The sequence below is a fragment of the Camponotus vicinus genome, unplaced genomic scaffold, assembly GCF_025532165.1.
Source record: "Camponotus vicinus isolate PSW18456_S1 unplaced genomic scaffold, iyCamVici1.0 SCAF_12, whole genome shotgun sequence".
Lineage (NCBI taxonomy): Eukaryota > Metazoa > Arthropoda > Insecta > Hymenoptera > Formicidae > Camponotus > Camponotus vicinus.
The window spans coordinates 15,294,438-15,322,395 of NW_028141948.1; the positions used below are offsets into that span (position 1 = coordinate 15,294,438).

General features: G+C 31.8%; 3 protein-coding genes across 7 annotated transcripts in view; 1 reads left to right on the forward strand and 2 right to left on the reverse strand.

Moving 5' to 3' along the window:
- Positions 1-27,934, forward strand: part of Wdp (Leucine rich repeat protein windpipe) — a 41,002-nt gene extending 13,068 nt beyond the window's left edge. The window contains exons 2-3 of one of the 2 annotated variants that reach the window (XM_083085112.1): positions 20,896-20,945; positions 24,073-27,934. In XM_083085112.1, coding sequence (XP_082941238.1) covers positions 24,090-26,180 — 2,091 coding nt within the window. In that variant the 5' untranslated portion in view covers positions 20,896-20,945; positions 24,073-24,089 and the 3' untranslated portion in view covers positions 26,181-27,934. The remainder of the gene's footprint in view (positions 1-20,895; positions 20,946-24,072) is intronic. The other variant, XM_083085113.1, reaches the window with a different exon arrangement.
- LOC145963317 (uncharacterized) lies at positions 3,902-9,275 on the reverse strand. Of its 4 annotated transcripts, none has more exons than XM_083085110.1 (5): positions 9,121-9,275; positions 7,839-7,992; positions 6,727-7,506; positions 5,672-6,418; positions 3,902-5,354 (listed from the first exon to the last, which is right to left on the reverse strand). In XM_083085110.1, the coding sequence occupies exons 1-5, from the start codon at positions 9,150-9,152 to the stop codon at positions 5,307-5,309; spliced, it is 1,761 nt and encodes a 586-aa protein (XP_082941236.1). In that variant the 5' UTR covers positions 9,153-9,275; the 3' UTR covers positions 3,902-5,306. The 4 variants fall into 4 exon arrangements, with proteins under 4 accessions (XP_082941236.1, XP_082941234.1, XP_082941237.1 ...); XM_083085108.1 differs by having other exon boundaries at positions 7,839-8,605; positions 9,121-9,273; XM_083085111.1 differs by lacking the exon at positions 9,121-9,275 and adding an exon at positions 8,915-8,997.
- On the reverse strand, positions 13,574-19,175 carry LOC145963314 (uncharacterized). The gene is made up of 5 exons (XM_083085102.1): positions 18,920-19,175; positions 17,276-18,039; positions 16,161-16,928; positions 15,212-15,853; positions 13,574-14,895 (listed from the first exon to the last, which is right to left on the reverse strand). Exons 2-5 carry the CDS (start codon positions 18,029-18,031, stop codon positions 14,173-14,175), a joined length of 2,889 nt encoding a protein of 962 aa, XP_082941228.1. The 5' UTR covers positions 18,032-18,039; positions 18,920-19,175; the 3' UTR covers positions 13,574-14,172.
- Positions 27,935-27,958: the final 24 nt, after the last annotated feature.

Consider the following 27,958-nt stretch of genomic DNA (forward strand, 5'->3'; position numbering starts at 1 on the left):
CGATAATGTGAATCTTATATATTCAGTATATATCTTCAGAATTGACCTATTTTGACTTCAGTGTGATTTCTGTGCGCATTGCCTACTAATCATTTCGCACGAATGTTCGGTCTCGATACTATAATAACTACTTTAGCGAGGAAGGGGAGTGCCTTCTTGTATGATCTGTCTATCTCATCGTTATTATTTTTTTAATAACTATATGAGAGAGGAATGTTAGCGTTTATTAAATAGTTACGATAATAATTTCATTTAATATAATAATTCTTAATTCGCATGATATTGTCTCTCTTCTCTCCGTTTATTATTTAGAGAGAGTAGAACATGTACTCTCTCTTGTTTCATTTATTTCACAATACAAAAGTGAAACTCTTATACAGAAAGTAGTTTGTTCTTACCATCTACTAAAAAAGGATTTCTGAAGCATGTAACATTTTTTTAAACATATAATACATTTTAGATATAATACATTTCGATCTGTTGATCGATAACAACCATATTACGAAATATATGTGAAAGTATAGTACATACCTGTGCTTTAAACATAAGATCTGAGAAATTTTAGTAAACTTTGTTGAAGCTCGATTTTTGAATCTTTAACACAGAATACGTGATTAGAGATTAAGATTATATTCATAATTTATTATTTCCCATATATTCATAATTAATTCATAATTATATTCATAATTTATTATTTCCCATATATTAATGCACATATACATATATTCTACTCTTTAAATTATTTATTACAGATTACTTACACATTACAAATTTCTTCAAAAAAATTATTATTTATTATTTCTTCATGATATCTTCTCGTAATCGGATTAACGATCACTCTATGATAGTATTAAGTTTAAAGTTAAATTTAAAGTTAAGTTAAAAAATTTGTAATAACAACGAAAATTTTATCATTGATTTTCTAAGTAGATCTTTTCAATGAGATTTTATATTGACGGACTCTGAATTATACTCTTAATTATCAAGTTTGCGATCAAAGTCCAATACAAATGGATTGTGATCGATCGATTATTTACTTTCATACGATTGGTATGGTTGATTGCTTACGTACATCGATCGTGAACGATAATAAAATCATCTCGTAAATGAAATTAGAGACAGACAAAAGATTACATCAGTACGAATCGACAAAAGACATTTTTTGAGGGGATCCAACTCTTAGCAAAATTGTTGATGAAGAATTATCTTGTCATGTTTATGTGCAGTGATCAATATTTGTCAGTTCTACATGTACATGTAATGATTCATTCCTCTCGCGAGTTTTTCTGTTGGAAAAGAAATGTAAATGCAAATAATTGATTAATTGAATGGAGCATGAAACGCATTAATCGGCTAAAATGGAATGCCGTTCAAATATTATCCCATGAACAATGTGCGGCGTTATAGTAGAGAATTCGTTAACAACGACAATATGATATCGGTTCGTTAATAACAGTCCATTCATGCGTGCCTATTAATCATGCGTTCTTATACATAATGCTTCAGAAAATATTTCATTTATTCATAATTACGCATTTATGCATGTCATAATTATGCGCGTCACTTTTGACATGACTTTACAATTTCTCCGTTTAATTTTTACAGAAATTTAACAATCATTAATCCAAAAAATTTTAAAAGACTAACTGAACACCAAGATAAAAAAAAGAACATTTATTGACAATTCTTGTAATTTTAAATTTTAAACGACACTATTGTACACGATATATATTGTTTAATGACATGCATTTATATTTAACTTTGCGCTGAGGACCCAAAAAAAAGGACTGAAACGTTCGCAAATGTGTTTAAAAATATTATTTGGTTTTAATAATTAGTGTGAGCTCATTACCGCGCGGACTCGTATACCATATATTGTCCATTATATTATTTTTTATTTAAAAATACATTTATGAAATTTTATAATAAATTCTATACATAAAGAAGATTATCAATTTATAGTAAAAAAACAATTATAATAGTAATTTGATCGTTGATATTTTAGCACCTATGTGTGGAATCAATGATATTAAAATAAATATAGTATTTTTGTAGTTTTTTGTAATTATTTTTATTTTAATGATCGTGTAAACGCACATATTTGTTACCTTGATTGTTATTTTGATTAGTCAGTTGACAGAGATTGCATTTCATTAACTGCATTTGTAATGAACAAAACAGTTCTTTTTCTTAAATTAATATATTTCCTTAAGAATTGTACGTGAAAGGGTGAAGATTAACTATATTTGTATGCTAAGCTAGCGAATGATGATCTCGAGATTCCACCATAAAAGTATTTTACATTAGATGATATGCTAAAATAAAAAAACATTACTTTCTTGATATCAAAACAAACATTGAAAATTAAATTCTTTTAATTCTCTTAATTATAAATTTGTAATATTAATATAGATCCGATATATAGTTGAAATTGATCGATCACATTTGAAATGTTGCAGACAATAATATCAGATATGCCGCTTTTAAAAAATAATTATGTTAGTATTGCGAAAACGCGATAAGTACATTGATAAAAACAAGGATTGACGTGCATTTTCGAAACATGTGTGAAATCAAATAATAGAGGATTTAGATTTTTACTTAAAAAAGACTTGTCCTCTGATATTTAAGTTTAATTCAACTCTCAAATATAAAATATGAGTACATAAAATTTCACTGCGATTAGTGAAAACTCGATAGGACGTCATATTAGGTGACTGTCAAACGGTAACATAGTATGTTTAACGATTAGTACGAGGACTTGTTAGAGAACGTATTAGAAATGTTGTTCTATCTGAATTGGCTTTCGAATGACGATTCTGCCTACCATCTCGTCGCTAAATGTATATCAGTATGGAGATATTGATCTTAACTGTTTTCTTTGCCAAGCATTGGATATTATTTCAGGAATGACGACTGTCCCTTGCACGACGATGATCTTGAGTCATTCATGCAACGATGATCTTCAGTCATTCGTGTTCTCATTTCGTTGACACGATAAGAACGCTTGTTTACTATCGACAATCTGTGAAGAATTGCGACGAACGCGGTAGAGTTTGCAATTGGATAAACAATTTCGTTAAATTTACAATTGCTGTATAAGAAACAAAATAATTCGTATAATAATATTTTATGAATTTATTCATTAATATTTTATAATATCAAATTGTATCATTTATTAATATTCTACAAATCCTTTCATTCGTTTGTTTCCTGAATAAGTCATCGTATGCTTTAAAGTCAAATTTAATTCTTAATTTTTACAAAAGTAAAAAGATATTGAAATATGAAGAGAAAAATATCTTCTTAACTTATAGCAGAAAACATTTGCTTTTATTTACATTCTTTAATTTTTACTTTTCTTGAAGGAAATAAAATTTGGAAAAAAAGATGAGAAAGCATTTCACAAATCATACAGATAAAAAGAAATATCAATATATAATAATTTAAAGACTCATATCAGCGTAAATATCCGGAGATTCTCCCTCAGCTGTTGTCTGAATTCCAGCATTCGCTATCTTAATTTGAAATTTACTCAAATTGACAGTTTCGCACTCAAGCTATGCGCTCGAATTGATCGATTCGGTCATAGGCGGTTTTGGGGAGATTCATCGGCATAGTTACAGAATAATAAATACTACTTAGCATAATATTCAAATTTTATTTATTGAATAAGTTACAAAAAATTCAGATATAATAAACGTAATTCATTTTACTAGGGAATTACACATATTATTTTCATAAATATAAATAGTATGTCGAGCTGTAGAATTTAAGAAAGTTAAAAAGAAAGATGGAAATATGCACAAAAAATGATAATATATTTTTTGACAATCATTAACATTTTTCATCGCTTTCCTCTTCCTTTTTTCATTTTTTTCTTTTTCTCTTTACTACACACACACACACACACACACACACACACACACACACACACACACACACACACACACACACACACTCTCTCTCTCTCTCTCTCTCTCTCTCACACACACACTCACACACACACACACACACACACACACACTCTCTCTCTCTCACACACACACACACACACACACACACACATAAATTTATTATAACATGTCTAATTTACCGTTAAATTTGATATGTACATAGAAATTTTGTGATAATATATAGAACATTGTGAACAGTATTTACTAGTTAAATTTTACTTGTCTTCGAATAGAATCAGCATATATTTATTCAAAGCAAAGTTTTGACAATTAATTAGAACAATATATATTGCAAACAATAAATAATATATTGCAGACAAAAAATCTTGTTCTTTATATATGTATTAAAAGAGATAATTAGGTATGTGTGTATGTTGAATTTGTTCTATCGTTCTATTAATTTTTGGAATCATTTAATTATTTCTACTTTTGAAAATTCAATAAATTGCTTCTAAATATTATCTATAAAAATATAAATGTTCGCGAAATCTTATGACTTTTGAAAATAATGTTTTAACTATTTTTTTAAATATTTGCTTCTAATTTAAAAACAGCTCTTAAATCTGCGATGTTGTAAAACAAATATGTAAGTATCGTGTGTCTTTGAAACAATATCTTCTTGTTTAAAATTTATATTTAATTTCTGCTATTAAGACTGATTATCAATGTGTACGTGAACGTTTTTGTAATGGTTCCGATGTTCCATCTTCCGAATCCGATGCGCTCGTTGATTCTAAGGAATGTGTCATGCAAAAAGGCAAATATTTGTAAATTTCTTCGCTATGTCTCATTTCAAACTTATAAAGCCAATTTACATCCGCTTGCTCGTATGTTTTCCATTGTATAGGAGTACGTTTTAGGACATTTGTATTTATGTAGACTTGTTTGCATATGTGTTCCAACAAGCAAAACCAACAATAGCAATAGCTTACTCGAGAATCTTTTTTTGAGCATCTTCTAGCCGCATTTTTAACATTTCAAGTAACTTAGATTCTTCATTATATGTGAGGATTTTATCATCTGATGTAAATAGATCATATATGTATTTATCTTTATTTTCTAACGCTGAATATTTTTTGAATTCTTCATTTAGTATGGATTTATCAATATTATATTTTTCTGCAACTTCAGTTATATTACCAGATGAAATAGTTTTTACTGCCTTTTCAATCTTATCTTTTAATTCAAGGTACTTTCTTTTCTTCTTTAATATATCAATTCTTTTATCCAAAGCGTTACGATCCTCTGGAGAATTAAACTTATATTTTTGTGCAACAGTTGCTACTTCTTCTTTTTTATTTACCACTTCTTCTGCTGCTCGAATGAACCATTTAGTCTCGGATAGATGATTCATGATTGCAGATCTCTTATTGCATCTTTCTTTTCTTGTATACGAGCCTAAACAAATAAAGCAAATAAATAAACATAGTATATGATATGATGAATAAAAGAGATATATTATAAGATAAAAATCATAAGATTATTCTAGCCATTTTAGCTTTATTTCATATATTTTATCCGATCGTATCTATCGACATTCAAAAACATATATTTTCTTGAAAAAAAGATTTTTAAAACATTGGATAAAATACAACATAATATAACATAAAATATAACGTAACACTTTACAATGTATTTTGTATTTTTCTTTATCCTAAAAAATCTGTTAAATTATTGAGAAATAATATAATTATCACATAGATAAGATAACTTACATTATAAATTTGCGGATAAGCATCACTTTGCGGACGAATAGTACTCGAAGTACTTGGTTCTAAAGCCAATGAAGTCGAAAATTGTGGTGCACTCAATGATGTTAGGAACTTATAGTGTTTTTTACACTTAGAATAATCCATGAAATTAGATATTTCTGCGGTATATCTCATTTCGAATTCACATATCCAATTTCCGCGTATCATCTCATTCTTCCAAATTTGAGGTTCTAATTCATTTATATTAGCGAATATATAATTCAAATAGAATACGTTTTCCAATGCGCAAGCTTGACAAGTGCAACTTTGCAATTGACACATATATAATTTTTTCCACATATATAATTTTTCCAGTAATGAAATTTCATCATTATATGTGAGAGTTTTATAACTTGATACATAATCGTCATATTTGTATGTAATTCTTGATTCCTTATACTTTACAGTTTCATCGCGCAGTGTATTAGAAGGAATACTTATGATTTCTTTAAGTTTAGATGGATTTTTGGTCTCCATTAGATAAAATATTTTATGAATTTTATTTCTTAATGTAAGATATTGATTTTTCTTGTGTTTTATTTTAATTTTTTCATCCAAAGTCTCGCGATCTTTTATAGAATTAAATCCATATTTTTGTCCAACAGTTTCTTCATTTTCATTTTTATTTACAACTTTTTCTGCTGCTTTCTCGAGGCGATTGCTCAATTCTAAATGAACTTCAATCTTTTCTCTGATGGACATCATATCATCCTAACGATATAAAGCAAATAATTAAAGAATGCACTGTAATAGGTAAATAATAGATAAAGGCATATCGTAAGATAAGAACTGTAAAATTATTTTCGTAACTTTTATGATGTATCAATTATTATACGTCTAATTGTATCTATATCGAAACATTCAAGAATATATATATTTTCTTTAAAAGTTTTTTAAGATAATATATGAAATAATATTAATATTGCACTATATCTCTTAGTGTATTTGAACTTCTTTTCATTTCAAAGAATTTTCTAAATAATTTCAAAATAATGTAATTAACATGAAATAATACTTACATTGGAAATTTGCAATGAGTCAACGTGTCCTTGCATATGGGGACTAGAAATATTTGTTCTCAAAACTTTTTCTTTATCGAGTAACGACAAAAATTTGTGCCATGTTATCAGCCAGGATATACCTCTATTTTCGCAATTATATTTGAAATTAGAAATTTTGTTTCTATATCTTATTTGAAATTCACAAATCCATTCTTCAGTCAATTGCTTAATTTTATTCAGATTTAGAGATTTACCTTTTTGCTGATTGTAATTAATAATAATAGCAGTTATAAGATTATATAAATGTTCCAATGCGCAAAATCGGCAAGAGCAACGTAATTGAGGGTTTCTTCTCCATTTATTTAACTCTTTCAGTAATAAATATTCCTCCATATATGTTATATTTAAATATCCTGATGTACATATAATTTTATTATATTCATATTTGTGTTTCCTAATTGGATACAACAGCTTATAGTTTTCGATTTCTTTGTCTAACAACACGGGGTTAATATTACATTGTTGTGCAGCATATTCTGTAGTTGCACCAGAAGAAAGAACTGAGTGGACTGCATTTTGATAATTAATTTTTTCTTGAAGATATGTATCGTGTTCCTCTAATATAAATATTATGTTATGTAAAATCCGACGCTCGTCAATAGAATTAATTTGGTATTTTTGTAGAACGGTTTCTAAATTATCCTTCTTTGCTAAAAATTCTTCAGCTGCTGGCATAAGTCGTTTGCTCAAGTTTAACAAATTTGTAATCTTTTCTCTGATATCGGACCTTTTATGAATCTAACAAAATAAACAATATAATTATACTATGTTACACGATATGAAAGAAGTTATTGTTAGATAAAAGTTATAAGATTATTCTGGCAATTTTCATCTCATTACATTTCGAGATTTTTATCCGATGATATATTTATCGATATTCAAGGATATATATCTTTTCTTACAAAGTTTTTCGAAATAATATAAGAAATAATATTTATATACAAGATTTCATAACACAAATTTGTATTGTTTTTATTTGCTTATATTGCTTTTATTTGCTTTTATTTGAAAAAATGCTTTAAATAATTATGAAATAATATAAAAAAAACTAATACTAAAATGATACTTACTTTAATAATTTCTTGGATATTTTTTGGATCATTTTCCAACTCTATTTGCTCGAATGTTTGATGTTTGCTCGAAGTATGTGGCTTCAAAATATTTGTTACATTATATGACAACGCACGTTCCGATGGGCTCATCGGTGCTAAAGGATGATATTTTCTGCAACAAGACGAGTATTCAGAAATTTCTTCGCTATATCTCATTTCGAATTCATACAGCCATTGTTCTGCTTGTTTATGTGAATCCCCTTTAGAAGGATTTTGATTTTTTGTAGAGGCTAATTTGAATAGGTGTTCCAATGCACAATAACGACAACGGCAATCTTTCGTAGATTTTTTTTTCCAAGAATTTAAGGCCAGAAATAATGAACGTTCTTTTCTATATGTGAAAACATCGCTATTTGATATTTTGTCGTTATATGCGTATGATTTTCCTAACTTCTTAAATTTTTGATATTCTTCATATAGTGTTTGACAACTAATACTACATTTTTTTGCAACTTCAGATATTTTTGATGATGAAATTTCCTTTACTGCATTTTCAACCTTTTCTTTCATTTCAAGATATTCATTTTTATGTTTTATTATGTTAATTTTTTTGTCAAAAAAGTCACAGAGAAGTGGGAGATTCTTCTCGAAGGAATCAAAATGCCTTTGTGTAACAACGCTTTCCTCTTTGTTTTCTTTAAAAAATTCTACTACTGCTTCTTTAACCCGGTCGCTCAATTTTAGATGATTTTCAATTTTTTCTCTAATATCGGACATTGTATGATCTGAACAAAATAAAATAAATATTTATAGCATACTACATGATACGATGGATAAAAACATATATCGTAAGATAAAATTATTCTCGCGATTTTCATTTTACAATATTTCAAATTTTTTGTCTGATCATACTTATCATACTTATCGACATTTAAAGGTAAATATTTTTTTGAAACAAAATTGTTCAAAGCAATATATGAAATAATATTAACAATATAGAGAATCTTACAGTGTGCATTTTAATATCACTATATTTTAAAAAATCCTTTAAATAATTATAAAGTAACATAATTGTCACAAAAAATAATACTTACAAAATATAATCAAAGAACAAATCTTACTGAAAATATCAGTTATCTGAACAGTAACTGACTATGTATTTCACCTGGTCGTAAACAGAATCGAACTGACAATGTCACAAATTTCGGATCAGATATTCAAGCTTATTATTAAGCCTAGCTTACAATGAAAGTTAATTCTAAAACGCTGCGTAAAATTACAGATGTATATTCTATTTTACCTTGGAAATTCAGTCCTCGATAATTCTTCCATGACTCGTAATCAATTCAGCAGCAATAGATACGTGAATCTTGAAAAAATATTCTAACTGAAATCGTCACTGCACAAAGAAAAACACAGAACCAAGAGAAGCGACGGTCAATACACTGTGTAGCCAAACGTCCCCACTTTCTCGTTCGTAGCACATCTGTATACGTTTCATACTAACGCGCATGTGCTCAGTCCTTCTTCTAGACGTAAAAGAGGGGGCTGGACCGTTTGTATTCAAAATTCCGAGCACCTGGGATTCTATCAAGATAAAATTGACCGCGAGGATCCCTCTATTCCCTTCTTTTGTACGAACTGCAGCGGCTCAATTGATTCGAAAATACCTCAAGCATCCACTTTTGGTGTTAATTTATTGAAATAAACGTTAAGGAAACGGTTAGAATTGCATAAATATTCGAAAAATTAAAAAAGATGCGAGGTGGGTACCCGGGTACCCGGGTATGCAACAACGTGGGTAAAGTTGGGTATGCACACAAGGGTTAAAAGTAAAGCCTAGTTTTCATATTTAAATTATTTAACGATATTTTAAATTTGTTTGTCCACAGTTATGCATTTACGCGTCACGTCTGTTTTATAAGTTAAGATTAGATTTCGATAATGTGAATCTTATATATTCAGTATATATATTCAGAATTGACCTATTTTGACTTCAGTGTGATTTCTGTGCGCATTGCCTACTAATCATTTCGCACGAATGTTCGGTCTCGATACTATAATAACTACTTTAGCGAGGAAGGGGAGTGCCTTCTTGTATGATCTGTCTATCTCATCGTTATTATTTTTTTAATAACTATATGAGAGAGGAATGTTAGCGTTTATTAAATAGTTACGATAATAATTTCATTTAATATAATAATTCTTAATTCGCATGATATTGTCTCTCTTCTCTCCGTTTATTATTTAGAGAGAGTAGAACATGTACTCTCTCTTGTTTCATTTATTTCACAATACAAAAGTGAAACTCTTATACAGAAAGTAGTTTGTTCTTACCATCTACTAAAAAAGGATTTCTGAAGCACGTAACATTTTTTTAAACATATAATACATTTTAGATACATTTCGATCTATTGATCGATAACAACCATATTACGAAATATATGTGAAAGTATAGTACATACCTGTGCTTTAAACATAAGATCTGAGAAATTTTTAGTAAACTTTGTTGAAGCTCGATTTTTGAATCTTCAACACAGAATACGTGATTAGAGATTAAGATGTATTCATAATTTATTATTTCCCGTATATTAATGCACATATACATATATTCTACTCTTTAAATTATTTATTACAGATTACTTACACATTACAAATTTCTTCAAAAAAATTATTATTTATTATTTCTTCATGATATCTTCTCGTAATCGGATTAACGATCACTCTATGATAGTATTAAGTTTAAAGTTAAATTTAAAGTTAAGTTAAAAAATTTGTAATAACAACGAAAATTTTATCATTGATTTTCTAAGTAGATCTTTTCAATGAGATTTTATATTGACGGACTCTGAATTATACTCTTAATTATCAAGTTTGCGATCAAAGTCCAATACAAATGGATTGTGATCGATCGATTATTTACTTTCATACGATTGGTATGGTTGATAGCTTACGTACATCGTTCGTGAACGATAATAAAATCATCTCGTAAATGAAATTAGAGACAGACAAAAGATTACATCAGTACGAATCGAAAAAAGACATTTTTTGAGGGGATCCAACTCTTAGCAAAATTGTTGATGAAGAATTATCTTGTCATGTTTATGTGCAGTGATCAATATTTGCTAGTTCTACATGTACATGTAATGATTCATTCCTCTCGCGAGTTTTTCTGTTGGAAATAAAATGTAAATGCAAATAATTGATCAATTGAATGGAGCATGAAACGCATTAATCGGCTAACATAGAATGTCATTATGCATCATATATTATCCCATGAACAATGTGCGGCGTTATAGTAGAGAGTTTGTTAACAACGACAATATGATATCGGCTCGTTAATAATAGTCCATTCATGCATGCCTATTAATCGTGCGTTCTTATACATGATGCTTCAGAAAATATTTCATTTATTCATAATTATGCATTTACATATAATTATGCGCGTCACTTTACAATTGACATGACTTTACACTTTGTCGGTTTAATTTTTACAGAAATTTAACAATTATTAACCCAAAACGTTTTAAAAGAATAACTAAGCGCCAAAATAAAAAAAAAAGAACATTTATTGACAATTCTTGTAATTTGAAATTTCAAACGACACTTTTGTATGCGATATATTGTTTAATGATATGCATTAATTTATATATAACTTTGCGCTGAGGGCCCAAAGAAAGGACTGAAACGTTCGCAAATGTGTTTGCAAACATTATTTAATTTTAATAATTAATGTGCGCTCATTATTGCGCAGACTCGCGTATATTGCCCATTGTATTATTTTTTATTTAAAAACATATTTATGAAATTTTGTAATAAATTCTACACATAAAGATTATTTTTTTATAGCAAAAAAAACCTTTATTATGGTAATTTTAAAACATTGATTTTAGCAACCATGTGTGAAATCAATGATATTAAAATAAATATAGTATTTTTGTAATTATTTTTATTTTCGTGTAAACGCACATATTTGTTACCTTGATTGTTATTTTGATTAGTCAGTTGACAGAGATTGCATTTCATTAACTGCATTTGTAATGAACAAAACAGCTCTTTTTCTTAAATTAATATATTTCCTTAAGAATTGTACGTGAAAGGGTGAAGATTAACTATATTTGTATGCTAAGCTAGCGAATGATGATCTCGAGATTCCACCATAAAAGTATTTTACATTAGATGATATGCCAAAATAAAAGAACATTACTTTCTTGATATCAAAACAAACATTGAAAATTAAATTCTTTTAATTCTCTTAATTGTAAGTTTGTAATATTAATATAGATCCGATATATATTTGAAATTGATCGATCACATTTGAAATGTTGCAGACAATAATATCAGACATGCCGCTTTTAAAAAATAATTATGTTAGAGGTATTGCGAAAACGCGATAAGTACATTGATAAGAACAAGGATTGACGTGCATTCAAACCATCATTTTCGAAACATGTGTGAAATCAAATAATAGAGGATTTAGATTTTTACTTAAAAAAGACTTGTCCTCTGATATTTAAGTTTAATTCAACTCTCAAATATAAAATATGAGTACATAAAATTTCACTACGATTAGTGAAAACTCGATAGGACGTCATATTAGGTGACTGTCAAACGGTAACATAGTATGTTTAACGATTAGTACGAGGACTTGTTAGAGAACGTATTAGAAATGTTGTTCTATCTGAATTGGCTTTCGAATGACGATTCTGCCTACCATCTCGTCGCTAAATGTATATCAGTATGGAAATATTGATCTTAACTGTTTTCTTTGCCAAGCATTGGATATTATTTCAGGAATGACGACTGTCCCTTGCACGACGATGATCTTGAGTCATTCATGCAACGATGATCTTCAGTCATTCGTGTTCTCATTTCGTTGACACGATAAGAACGCTTGTTTACTATCGACAGTCTGTGAAGAATTGCGACGAACGCGGTAGAGTTTGCAATTGGATAAACAATTTCGTTAAATTTACAATTGCTGTATAAGAAACAAAATAATTCGTATAATAATATTTTATCTGAATTTATTCATTAATATTTTATAATATCAAATTGTATCATTTATTAATATTCTACAAATCCTTTCATTCGTTTGTTTCCTGAATAAGTCATCGTATGCTTTAAAGTCAAATTTAATTCTTAATTTTTACAAAAGAAAAAAGATATTGAAATATGAAGAGAAAAATATCTTCTTAACTTATAGCAGAAAACATTTGCTTTTATTTACATTCTTTAATTTTTACTTTTCTTGAAGGAAATAAAATTTGGAAAAAAAGATGAGAAAGCATTTCACAAATCATATAAATAAAAAGAAATATCAATATATAAAAATTTAAAGACTCATATCAGCGTAAATATCCGGAGATTCTCCCTCAGCTGTTGTCTGAATTCCAGCATTCGCTATCTCAATTTGAAATTTACTCAAAAAGAAATTGACAGTTTCGCACTCAAGCTATGCGCTCGAATTGATCGATTCGGTCATAGGCGGTTTTGGGGAGATTCATCGGCATAGTTACAGAATAATAAATACTACGTAGCATGATATTCAAATTTTATTTATTGAATAAGTTACAAAAAATTTAGATATAATAAACGTAATTCATTTTAACTAGGGAATTACACATACTATTTTCATAAATTTAAATAGTATGTCGTGCTGTAGAATTTAAGAAAATTAAAAAGAAAGATGGGAATATGCACAAAAAATGATAATATATTTTTTGACAATCATTAACATTTTTCGTCTTTCCTCTTCTTTTTTTCATTTTTTTCTTTTTCTCTTTACTATATATATATACATAAATTCATTATAACATGTCTAATTTACCGTTAAATTTGACATGTACATAGAAATTTTGTGATAATATATAGAACATTGTGAACAGTATTTACTAGTTAAATTTTACTTGTCTTCGAATAAAATCAGCATATATTTATTCAAAGTAAAGTTTTGACAATTAATTAAAACAATATATATTGCAGACAATAAATAATGTATTGCAGACAAAAAATCTTGTTCTTTATATATGTATTAATAGAGATAATTAGGTATGTGTGTATGTTGAATTTGTTCTATCGTTCTATTAATTTTTGGAATCATTTGATTATTTCTACTTTTGAAAATTCAATAAATTGCTTCTAAATATTATCTATAAAAATATAAATGTTCGCGAAATCTTATGACTTTTGAAAATAATGTTTTAACTATTTTCTTTAATATTTGCTTCTAATTTAAAAACAGCTCTTAAATCTGCGATGTTGTAAAATAAATATGTAAGTATTGTGTGTCTTTGAAACAATATCTTCTTGTTTAAAATTTATATTTAATTTCTGCTATTAAGACTGATTATCAATGTGTACGTGAACGTTTTTGTAATGGTTCCGATGTTCCATGTTCCGAATCCGATGCGCTCGTTGATTCTAAGGAATGTGTCATGCAAAAAGGCAGCAAATATTTGGAAATTTCTTCGCTATGTCTCATTTCAAACTCATAAAGCCAATTTACATCCGCTTGCTCGTGTGTTTTCCATTGTATAGGATCACGTCTTTTGGCATTTGCAATCATATAGGCATGTTTGCGTAGGTATTTCAATGCGCAAAACCAACAATGGCAACTTACTTGAAGATTATTTTTCCATATTTCTAGCTGTGTCAGTAACATAGATTCTTGAGAATATGTCAAAATTTTATTACATGTTGTAAATGGGTCATATATGTAATCATCTCTATTTTCTAACGCTGAATATTTTTTGAATTCTTCATTTAGTATGGATTTATCAATATTATAGTTTTCTGCAACATCAGTTATATTATCAGATGAAATAGTTTTTACTGCCTTTTCAATTTTATCTTTTAATTCAAGATATTTTCTTTTCTTTTCTAATATATCAATTCTTTTATCCAAAGCGTAACGATCCTCTGGAAAATTAAATCCATATTTTTGTACAACAGTTGCTACTTCTTCTTTTTTATTTACCACTTCTTCTGCTGCTCGAATGAACCATTTAGTCTCGGATAGATGATTCATGATTTCAAATCTTTTATTGCATCTTTCTTTTTCTTGTATACGAGCCTAAACAAATAAAGTAAATAAATAAGCATGCTATATGATATGATCAATAAAAAAAAGATAAATTTTAATATGAAAATCATAAGTTATTCTGGCCGTTTTAGCTTTATTTCATATATTTTATCCGATTGTATCTATCGACATTCAAGAACATATATTTTCTTGAGAAAAAAATTTTTGAAACATTGGATGAAACAACATAATGTATATAAAATATAACGTAACACTTTACAATGTATTTTGTATTTTTCTTTATTTTAAAAAATCTGTTAAATTATTGAGAAATAATATAATTATCAAACAGAATGAAATAACTTACATTATAAATTTGCGGATCAACAGTTTTTCTTTTACACTCAGAATAATTCAGGAATTCAGAAATTTCTGCGGTATATCTCATTTCGAATTCACATATCCAGTTTCCGTGTATCATTTCATTCTCCCAAATTTGAGGTTCCAACTCATTTATATTAGCGAATATATAATTCAAATAGAATGCGTTTTCCAATGCGCAAACTTGACAAGTACAACTTTGAGATTCTGTTTTCCAGATATATAATTTTTCCAGTAATGAAAATTCATCATTATATGTGAGAACTTTATGACATGATACATAATCATCATATTTGTATGCAATTCTTGATTCCTCGTATTTTTGATTTTCATCGAGCAGTGTTTCATGAGGAACACTTTGGATTTTATTATGTTTGTGTAGAAGTTTGCTTACCAATAGATAAAGATAATTATAAATTTCCCTTCTTAATATAAAATATTGATTTTCCTTGTTTACTATTTTAATTTTTTTATTCAAAGTCTCACGATCTTTTTTAGAATTAAATCCATATTTTTGTGCAACAGTTGCTACATTTTTTTTTTTTTTTACAATTTCTACTGCTGCTTTCTCGAGGCGATCGCTCAAATTTAAATGATCTATAATCTTTCCTCTGATGGACATCATAGCCTAATGAAATAAAGCAAATAATTAAATAATACACTGTAATATAATAGATAAATGAGGCATATCGTAAGGTAAGAACTGTAAAATTATTTTCGCAACTTTTATGATATATCAATTGTTATATGTCTAATTGTATCTATATCGAAACATTCAAGCATATATATATATTTTCTTTGAAAGTTTTTTAAGACAATATATGAAATAATATTAATATTGCACTATATCTCTTAGTGTATTTGAACTTCTTTTCATTCTAAAGAATTTTCTAAATAATTATAAAATAATGTAATTAACATGAAATAATACTTACATTGGACATTTGCAATAAGTTAAAGTTTCCTTGCAGACTAGAAGTATTTGTTTTTGAAATTTTTTCTTTATCGAATAACAACAAAAATTTGTGCCATGTTGTCACCCATGATATATCTACTTTTTTGCAATTAGATGAGAATTCAGAAATTTTTTTGCTATGTCTTATTTCAAATTCATATAACCATTCTTCATTCAATTTCTTGAGTTTACCCATAGATGTATGGATTTCACTACCTCGGTCTTTGTATTTATTAATAGTATCAGTCATAAGATTATATAAATATTCCAATGCGCAAATTCGGCAAGAGCAAAGTAATTGAGAGTCTTTTGCCCAGGTATATAACTTTTCCAGTAATAAATATTCCTCATTATACGTTATACTTAAATATTTTAATGTACATATAATTTTAGTATATTCATATATGTGTACTATATCCTTATCTAACCAGTTATCGATTTCGTTTTTTAGTAACTTGGGATCGATATTACATTGTTGTGCAGCATCTTCTACAGTTACATTAGAACGAGTTAAGCGGACTGCATTTTGATAATTAATTTTTTCTTGAAGATATGTATTGTTTTCCTCTAATATAAATATTATGCTATGTAAAATCCGACGCTCCTCAACAGAATTAATTTTGTATTTTTGTTGAACAGTTTCGAAAGTATTCTTCTTTACTAATAATTCTTCTACTATTGGCATAAATCTTTCGCTCAAGTTTAAAAAATTTCTAATCCTTTCTCTGATATCGAACCTTTCATGAATCTAACAAAATAAACAATATAATTATACTATGTTACACGATATGAAAGAAGTTATTGTTAAATAAAATTATAAGATTATTCTAGCAATTTTTATCTTATTATATTCCGAAATTTTTATCCGATCTTATCTATCGATATTCAAAGATACATATTTTTTCTTACAAAGTTTTTTACAATAATATAAGAAATAATTATATATATAGGATTTCCTAACAAATTTGTATTGTTTTTATTTGCTTATATTGTTTTTATTTGAAAAAATGCTTTAAATAATTATGAAATTATATATATATATATATATATATATATATATATATATATATATATAACTAACAAAATGATACTTACTTTGATCATTTCTTGCATACTTTTTGGATCACTTTCCAAATCTATTTGTTCGAATGTTTGATGTTTGCTCGAAGTACTTGGCCCCAAAATATTTGTTACATTAACTGACAACAAAGGTTGTAATAGGTTCGTCGGTGCTGAAGGATATTTTCTGCAACAAGACGCGTATTCAGAAATTTCTTCGCTATATCTCATTTCGAATTCATACAGCCATTGTTCGTCTGGTTGTTTATGTGAATCCTCTTCAGAAGGATTTTGATTTTTTGAGGCTAATTTGAGTAAGTATTCCAATGCACAATAACGACAACGGCAATCTTTCGTAGATTTTTCTTTCCAAGAATTTAAGTTCAGCAATAATGAACGTTCGTCTGTATATGTGAAAACATCGCTATTTGGTATTTTCTCGTTATATGCGTATTGATCTTCAGACTTCTTAAATTTTTTATATTCTTCATATAGTGATGATAGACAACTAATACTATATTTTTTTGCAACTTCAGATATGCTTGATGATGACAATTCCTTTACTGCATTTTCAATCTTTCTTTTATTTTCAAGATATTCATTTTTATCTTTTATTATCTTAATTTTTTTGTCAAAAGACTTACAGAGATGGTCACGATCCTCCCCGGAACCAAAATGCTTTTTTATAACATCATCTTTCCGTTTGTTTCCTTTTAAAAATTCTGCTACTGCTTCTTTAACCCGGTCGCTCAATTTTAGATAATTTTCAATTTTTTCTCTAATATTGGACATTGTATGATCTAACGAAATAAAATAAATATTTATAGCATACTACATGATACAATGGATAAAAAGATATATCGTAAGATAAAATTATTCTCGCGATTTTCGTTTTAAGGATGTTTTGTACCTATTTTCAAAATATTGAGAATTTAATGAAAATTATACAGAATGTCCTTACATATGTTTAGAATCTTCAGTACAATTTTTAAATCGATTCACTAAAGCGGTCACAAGTTATAAGGATTTTAATTTGCACCGAATTAACATGTGTTCTTATGGGAAACGTATAACCACGTCGATTCAAATGACAAAAACATATGGAAATAATATTCAGAATTTGTTTAAAATTTGCAAAAGTGTAGTTTAGATACAAAGGAAATATTTGGTCAAATAATATTATACAAGTACTAACTGGTTAAAAAGATATTAAATATAATTCAATGAAATTAGCCATATATCTGACACAAGGCGAAATTCTCTGCCAAAAGTTAATCATTTCGATTAACAAAATTCGGAATATTTCAATAAAAACGCAATAAATATTAAAAAATACATCTCTGCACTGTAGCTAATATCAAATTGTAATATTCCACGCAATTTCTCATACTCAAAATACACCAAAAGTGGATATATTCGTCAATATTGATTTTCAGCTACTTTTTGCTGGGATTGTACATACAAAGCATCCTTAAATTATTTTGAACGATTTTTGCCTGATCATACTTACCGACATTTAAAGGAAATATTTTTTTGAAACAAAATTGTTCAAAACAATATATGAAATAATATTAACAATATAGAGAATCTTACAGTGTGCATTTTAGTACCACTATATTTTAAAAAATCCTTTAGATAATTATAAAGTAATACAATTAATACACAAAAAATAATACTTACAAGATATAATCAAAGAACAAATTTTACTGAAAATATCAGTTAACTGAACGATAAATGACTATGTATTTCATGTAGTTATAAACAGAGTCGAACTGACAATGTCACCAATTTCGGTGAAACCAGATATTCAAGCTTATGATTAAGCCTAGTTTACAATAAAAGTTAATCCTATTAAAAGTAAAGTATAGTTTTCATATTTAAATTATTTATCGATAATTTAAATTTGTTTGTCCATAGTTATGCATTTACGCGTCACATCAGCTTTATAAGTTGATTAATCCTTAAACATATAATAAAAATATAATAATTTCTAAATTAATATTAATAATTAAATGAATTAAATGAATATTTTAACGTATGATAGAAAATTTCGAAGAGAAATGTTAAAATCCCGATATGAGATTATTAATAAAGAAAATTAGATGTTTTTGTGTTGTAATTTTTTTTCTTTGAAAACGAATTAATAAGAATAAATTAGGATAGATAAGGATCGTCCCAGGGGGTCAACAGACGATCAGAATGCGTATTAACATTCGTTGGCATGTATCGGACGAAGTTTCCGCTACTTTCAACTTCCTCTTATGTAGGAGTCGTATGACCTCCCGGAATGACTCCTCGAATCGTCGGGCTCTCCTTGAAACACCTGGTGAACTGGACCAGGCGTGAGGACGTGACGGTACCGTTAAGGATGGTATCAGCAAAAAGCGAGCCATACCAAGCGTACGTGTTTCGGTGCATCGCTTGTTACTTGCTGAATTTGCACAAGAGATACGACGCGGTTGCATACAAAGTATATACATTCTCTGTACCTGTAATGTCGATTTTTACGATATATTTCACAGAACTCCAATTAATTGAGATACTCGGTTGTAATTTTAGTAATCAAAAAAGACGATTTAATTTCTAGAAATGCAGAGCTCGTTTGAGCGAATAATAAAAGAAATGCTTAGAGTTTAGTTCCAATTTTTGACTTGAAGTGCATTTTAAGATCCATTATTGTATAAAAATCCTGCGATTTGAGCTAGTCTAGTTTAATTCGTAACTCAATGATTTATTATTCAGTGTAACGAAATGCGATACACGTTACATTATCGACGTAAACGTACGGCGTAAAGTATTTTTGATTCGATTAAAACGTAGAGATTGCGCTTAGTAACGTCGATAGCGATTAGAAGCCGCATTAAAATAACGTAACGTCACGAACGACGTAATCGATGTTGCCCCTTGAACTCGAGAAATGGCCTGTCGAATCTAGTACGCACGAACACGCGCGAGTCGGCAGATATTTTGCAACGACGCGCGATTATGAAACGAAGAAGGATACGACAGGCTATAAAAATCCGGGGAGAAATGTGTTGTGATAATAATTACTGTCGCCCGTGTAATAAGCGGCGGGCGACGCGATCCAAGGCCGGAAAGTCAAGGACTAGAGATCTCGCGCTTGGAAAGTGAGTCAGCGGCCGAGGTAGACACGGGAACTGGATGGGAAAAATTCACCGAGACGAATCTTACGCAATAGCGAGGAACGAGAATGAAAGTGTGACTGTCGAAGCGGGAAAATCCAGGCGAATGATTTAACGTTTCCTCCTTCATATCGCTATCAATATCGAGGATTCATAGAAGGAGTAGACTATCGTGAAAGTGGGGAATGCGAATACGTGAAATTCATCGCCTCTAAATGATACTGCCATTATCTCGAGAAGCGTCGCAAACAACTTTCTGCGTATGCGATCGCATATGTTCGACGAACGAATGGTGTCATGAATGGCCGAGTCACGAAGTCTCGATTGACGTCACGCTTTAATTATTCGCTAATTTATATCGATTGCTATAATTTATTTTTGATTAGATATTTTTCATCCGACGAGATAGAACGCGATTATCGATTTTATCGATGCGTCGCAACGTGTTGAGATTGCGTTCAATCGAAAATATTTAACACGTAAATTTATTTGCCTGTTTCGTGTATGTTCCAGATGCCCTCGAGATCACGGTGTTGTCGAGACCACGTCTGAGCAAATAAGTTGTAAGTGATGGATTGAAAGTATTATATTGCATGATACAAAGCTAAACATAGTGATTATTATTATTAATTAAAATTATATTACGATATAAAAAAGATTATTTTAGATGACCTATAATTCTCGACAAATTTCATGGTAGAATTCTATTCTTATATAATTTCATATATCTTGTACTATTCGAAGAGATAAAATCTACACACATATACACACATGTATATTAAAATATACGGGACATAAAATTATAAATAGATTTGTCTCTAATTTTTTTTCGACGATTTATATGTCGTCGAAAATGGCTCATAATAAATGGACGTGTTACTTTAATCGGTTGCATTGGAATTTAACTGACCGATGCCTCGTGCTTGATTGCCATATTTGAATTCCCAATTAGCATCATCGGTACCTTTCGCGGAATGCAAATACGTTGACGCAACTTTGAGTAGACGATATTGCTCGTCAAGGAAATGTTTGCGGTATGTAAACTTTTATTATCGTCACTTTTGGTTATACAAACTGTAGAAACTCTTTTTCCTTTCCAAGAAGCCAAGGTTGTTGAGGCTGAGAAAGAAGTTTTACGTTATTATAGACATATTATATATGAAACGGGGCCACACACGTAGAGCCACTTTCGTACTATAACATCGTTCGTGAAATTACAGGAAGTCGCTCTTCGCAAACTATACATTACACAGCGTGAATACGTCTACGAGACATGGAATAGCGGGGATCTCGAATCCACTGGCCATGACCTGTCCTCCACCCACGCGAATGCGCGAAACGATGCGAGCACATTGCGTTGTGCGTAGATATTGAGGCTCATAGGGCAGATTGCGTCCGTTTGAAGATTAAGGCGAGAAACACTTCGCGTCCTGCATTATACGGACGTGCCCTTCGTTTAAAATTACGAGACTACTCCGGCTGTATCGCGTAAAAAGCAAGATCAAAGAGCGATTCTTGTACAAAATAATCCGCGTAAATTTTTACATTTTATTACCCAGATTTTTTAATCCCGAATTAGAACGGAAAAATTTATCGATAATTACACGATGAATTTTTAGTAATGATTTTGAGAAAAATAGCGTTTTCTCGATATTATTACTCGTCTACCAATTCATGATTGCACGATTGCGTGATAACCATTTTTTATAGAATATATATTTCTGTCTAATATTGTCTCGCAAAATTTATAATTTAGTTTATAATTTTATAATTTAGTTTATAATTTTAAATTTATAATTTAATTTAGTTTATTAATTCTTGTTCATTTATTACGCGAGGAAAATCACGAAACGAAAGAAGTAAAGCCTATTTTTGAGCGACGAGTAGACTGCTGATTACATAACTCGTGCAGAAATCGATATCGGTTTATCTTCGACGGGCACAACGGAATCCATTATTTCATTGATAGTCTTATCTCATCGAAAGAGGATAGAATTTTTCAATCCCGCGGGATCCGGTCTCATTAACGAACAAGGAACGCAGCTCCGTCAATTAACGTCGATTACGATCGATCATACGAGTTCAATGTTCGTTGCCGTGTAATCTCGCGAGAAACGCCGCCGTTTTCTTTCTATCACTATCGCATTCGCGTATTTATACATGGAAATGACATTATCTGCCGACAGTACAACGCGCGGACAGTATGCAAAATAATGCAAATAACACGTCTAAACCGTGCTCGCTTTCCATCGTTCTGTCTACGTAAAGTCCTTGTCGTAGCGGTTTAGAAGGTCCGAAGAGGCATTCAAAATAGCGAAAAAGAGGCCGATAAATTTTCCTTGGCCATCGGGAGCGATGCTAATGGCAATTTTTAAAATGTCCGCCTCTCAAAATACTTAATATATGCAGGAACTGAACTTTACGCTTTTTTATCTGAACTTATTTATTCCATATATTGTATCAAGAAAAGAATATTTCTCGTCGTATCATAATACCAATAATTTATGTGTATTTGAAGAAAAGAGGAGGACTTGTAAACGATTTCTCTCGCGCTCTTTTGAATTTCGAAATATGCTGATCTTTTGCATTTTTTATTCTTACATAGAAAACATATAATATGTATTTTTTTTACGGCAAAATATCGAAACACGGTTAATATAGCAATATTTGTATCGAATTTTTTTTTCTTAACTCATGACGTGCATCTGAAGTAATTATGCGTCGAACGATGTACGTGTTATTGAGGCGGCTCTATTAGAGAAATATTAAGTATAATCGCCGCACTGTATGTACTTTTTATGAGATGAACTCCATTGTACTGAACCGCCTCTTATCTGCATCCCACTTTGATGATTACCGAGGCAATAATAAAGACTAGCGTTGATAAGAATCGTTTGGATGACCTAATGGTTTCAGCTATCGCGTGGTTCAGCTTTGGTCGATTTAACGTCGAAACGTATTACACGCAGTTACGATCGACTTGGATGTCTTGCAGGTGCTGGCATGTAATGGTGGTAATTACTGTCGGGCTGAGCGTGTGTACTAATTACAGACATTAGGTAATCACCTGTGTGAAACGAGCCACGGGACGTTTTACTTTCGTTCTCGTGCTGCTTGAATACACGCGAAAATTACACAATCTCTTGCTATTATTACAAAGCGTAGTAATTAATAACAGGTCTTTCTATCTCTCATCGAAACGTTACACCGGAAATAGGTGCGCGATGAATGTGTAATATTTCGTTATCGGGTACTTTGTCTGTTTAATCTTGCTTTCCGTCGATTATCGCGCTTATCTTCGCATCGGCAGATAACATGTGTGCGCGTGCATCCAATTTAACTCTTAAAAGTCCACTTCTACCTATCGCGGTGACCTCCTTTTCGGTCGTACATCTCTGTACACGAGTCGTACATCTCCACCGAGGCCACTTGGATTTCTACTCCAAGCTGCGTTCGAAAATATTAATTGATATCGTCGCTACGCGAAAGTTTTTATTGCCATCTGCCACGTCGTCTCAAGGACATCCTGAATTATATAATTCTTCTCCGAGGTGATACATTTTATTGCTATCATCATTATGAATGTTCATCGCGTGACATAAAAACGTACCATTCGAAAACGCGAAACACACGCGCGCATGCATCGCATTATCGACAAACGTAATCACATGCGATTTCTCTCCGTTGCAGATACATTAGACTGAAAGATGCAGGCAGCACCGCCTCTGCTGTTACTCCTCCTGATTCTCCTTCAATCAGGATGGAGCCACGGACTTTGCAAACTGGAGAACAGTACCGTAGCATGGTGCGACAAGCTGGAGGATCTCGAGCAGATCGAGACGCATCATCTGGAGATGTTGACGGCTCCGGCCGCACGAGATACTCTGATCCCAGGCCTCTTCGATAATCTGACCAACCTTAGGCATCTTGACATGTCTGGTGGCGATTTGAAAACGATCGAACCAGGAAGTTTCCGAGTTCTGAGTCATCTGAGAAGCCTCGATCTCAGCGACAATCGTATCGAGTATCTGGAACTAGCTTCCCTGGAGGGTCTGATCGATCTGCGAAAATTGAATTTGCGAAAGAACGCCATCCGGCAACTGCCACCCGCGTTGGCGCGTCTGAAGCATCTCAGGCACCTAGACATCTATAATAATCCGCTCGTTTGCAACTGCGCTACCCTCAAAGTGCGAGATCTTATCGTGCAGAGAAAAGTATCCGTGTCGAAGAAGGTAGTATGCGCAGATCCTAGCAACTTGAAAGGCACATCTTTGATGAAGCCGAGCGCGGCAGTCGTCTGCAGCTTCGAACAGCAAGATCGCGAGATGCAGAACGATCAGGCAGTGGAAGGATCCGGGATGTATTCGGGATCCGGAGACGATGGTCTGAACGAGTTTAATAGCGAGGAAGAGAACGAGTACATTGTAGGAAGCACCGTTAACTCGTCGGAGAAACCTGAAGTAGAAACACCTGAAGTAGAAACACCTTCTCCAACCGGAAGGATGGATTCTTCGACAGGATCTTCCTTGATTGAACCCATCATCTCCACGCAAGAGTCGACCGCTGTAGAGGAGATTACCAGCGCTACAATGAATTCTTTGCAATATACCAACAAAGACGAAGAGCTTTTCTTCGACAACGAAGAGAAAAAGGAGCAAATATCTACGACCGAAATGTCGCGGAAGGAGGACTTCAAGGACGCCCTCTTTTACCCGACGACAGGTTCAGGCGACGGAGATGAAGATGGTTCTGGCGAAGGGTCTGGAATCATTTGGTCGCCTTATGATGAGAAAAATATTGAGAAGAGCAGCACTAATGAAGGCTTATCATCATCCTTCGGGTTTATATGGGACGCGATATTTGGTTCACCAACTACTGCAATTCCATCACAAACCAAGGATCCGGATCTCGAACAAGAAGAATTTATAGATGCATCACTTACTAAACTAGCCACCGAAGAGTCGATCGCGTCGAGTGAAAGTTCTTCAATCAAGTCCGACATCGATAAAACACCTACCGAAATGATCATGATTGCTAGCGGCGTAGAGGTGTTGAAATCATCTGATAAATCTAAATTGGGTAATGTCAAGGCCGAGGTAAACAGCTTGAACGATGAACAGGCCGAAGTATCTCCGGCCAAGCAATCCAAGAAAGGCATGGGCTCGTACATCGTTCTGGCGATTCTGCTTGCCGTCGTGGCAACACTGATCGGTTTCGCCGCGTACAGAGGCGATATATGCAGGAAGAAGAGAAAACGAGGCGACGTCGAACGCGGCACCGAGTTGAGAGACATGCAGAAGGCTCTCCTCCCGGACACCGGGAATTCGACCCAACCGAAGATTGCCTCCAATGGAAATCCCGAAAACACTCCTCTCGTGGAAGGCACTTCCGATGGCGACGACGCGAAGATCGATAAAATTCAAAACGATCATCAGCCAATTCAAGAAACGCCGCGATCTCTCAACGGCACTGCCGATCAGCTGGACCCAGTGAAGCCTCCGCGAAAGCTAATTAGCTCGCAAGATGATCAGAAGAGCGAGGATAGACCTCGCATAGACATAAACTCCTTGAGGGAGAACTTCCTGGCGGATAGAACGAGTCCCGCCCAGCCATCCGATTCATCGGTAACGACGAATAATGGGCCAAAAGCGCATATGTCGGAGCCCAATGGACCACCGCTCAGCCCTGGAGCTCAAAGAGTGAAGATCACCCTGCAAGAAAATCCCGACAGTGTGCCAAAGACGCCCATACTCATCACGCGAACAATGGCCGGTGAGAATCTAGTCAAGACGCCATGAAGCAGTGTTCTGAGAAGAATCTACGCGACATAACGGACGTTATGTCGATCGATCGACATGTTTGTCTATCGAATGGAAGAAAAATCGAAGGGACAAGTGTGTAACGCGAGAAGAGAGCTTTTCGATGAATTTATCGTGATTTATAATGACATCGTTGTTCCTAAGCCTACAAGTAGAGAAGCCTCTTCGCGATGGATTTTCGTGATAAAAAAGATTATCAAATTAAAGACCATGTTTACATTTACAACACGTACACATATGTACACGCGCCGACAGTAGAAACGGACACTATTGTTTATGACAGGAAGCTGAAGGTGTGCGATAAGCGGTTAAGATACAGGTGTGATCTCTCTCGAGCCGGTTGAATTATCAGATGCACGAATGGTTATATGTATATATTTGCTATGCCATATAGGATATTTCAGATATCGTATTTCTTTTCTTTCTATTTATGATATCATCTTGCCTAAACATTCTTGAAAGTTAAATCTCAAACACAACCTTACCAAGTTTGAATAGAAAATTTGCTTGAATAAAAAATCTAACAAAGATTAAAATAAAATTATTAATTTATCCAATCAATATTAATTATATTCTTAAAGATTAATCATTGAAATTCTACAACTTTCAATATTAAGACTGTCAGTTCTCGATCTTATTGAGAAAAAAATGTGCTATATCTATGACATAGTTTACGTCATACGTAGAAATCCACGGGTGAAATAACACGTTCGAGATTAACATCATATACACTAGTCAGTCTTCCTGACAAATCTGCGAGCGAGGATCTCGAGTATATATGTATATATCCCTTGGTATATTTGTCATCGCGCGAGATTGCATCGCGAGGATCCTTAAAATTAATCGAAAATGATCGATATCGATGATATTCGCTGCATGTCAGTGAATCGGGAGCATTCCAGTTTGCTGCCATATTTTTCTATGAAAGCTTTTCTTCGAAAGATTTTACACTCCATTGGCCTTATGCCGTCCTTCTATCGAGCTACAGATTATTTGTCAACTGGACAACGCGTACCTCGTAGTTTTAGCGCGGCGTTTTAGATATATCCGTTTGCGCGATTGGATTTATAATTCAATGAGAGACGGAGTTTGTCAATTATGAGGAACGGCCTTCGGATCGGCTTGTGACAGTCGGAGTGTGAGTGCTTGGTGAACGATTTGTGTTACTACAGTTATGTAAGACTCGTTATTCACGTCACAGAAAATATATGCGTAATAATCCTGTTATCACGTTATTCTTTACAGCGGATACTCGATCCCCCTCCCGCGAAACGATCTCTTGGAGACCTTCCAGCGAGGCAGCGATTCGAATTTTTGTGTATTGCATTAGCATATTTATTCGTCGTGCGCGGTGCAAATTAATGCGGGGATCTACGAAAGAGATGGCACTCCATGGACGTTGATCGCGTGATTATCAGTTAAACGGACGCGTCATATGGTTGTGCGTGAAGTGACAAAGCGCCACATTGTGTTATCGTATTATTGTATTATCGATCATTTTATTATTCTAACGTACGATTCTTTAAGCCAAATGTGTCGAACGCTGTGTAAAAGGCGTATATGATTTAATCTTAAGATAGCGCGCGGATCCCGTTAGATCGATACTTGTCCCAACGATACGCGTTGTTGAATTTAATTAAGGGAATAGCGATAAAACAAACGGCTCAGTGAAGATTGAAAGACTTTATTTATATGTTCAGTCTTTGATCAAAATAAAAGTGTTATTTTGTTGATATCATTTATTTTAATTCTGCGTT

Coding starts and splice junctions, on each gene's coding strand:
- LOC145963314 (XM_083085102.1), bottom strand. CDS start 18,031: ATGTCCAATATTAGAGAAAAAATTGAAAATTATCTAAAATTGAGCGAC. Junction 15,854..16,160: donor ACTTATTGCAAATGTCCAAT/GTAAGTATTATT, acceptor TTATTTCATTAG/GCTATGATGTCCATCAGAGG. Junction 14,896..15,211: donor TTGATCCGCAAATTTATAAT/GTAAGTTATTTC, acceptor TTATTTGTTTAG/GCTCGTATACAAGAAAAAGA.
- LOC145963317 (XM_083085108.1), bottom strand. CDS start 8,597: ATGTCCGATATTAGAGAAAAAATTGAAAATCATCTAAAATTGAGCGAC. Junction 7,507..7,838: donor ATATCCAAGAAATTATTAAA/GTAAGTATCATT, acceptor TTATTTTGTTAG/ATTCATAAAAGGTCCGATAT. Junction 6,419..6,726: donor ACTCATTGCAAATTTCCAAT/GTAAGTATTATT, acceptor TTATATCGTTAG/GATGATATGATGTCCATCAG.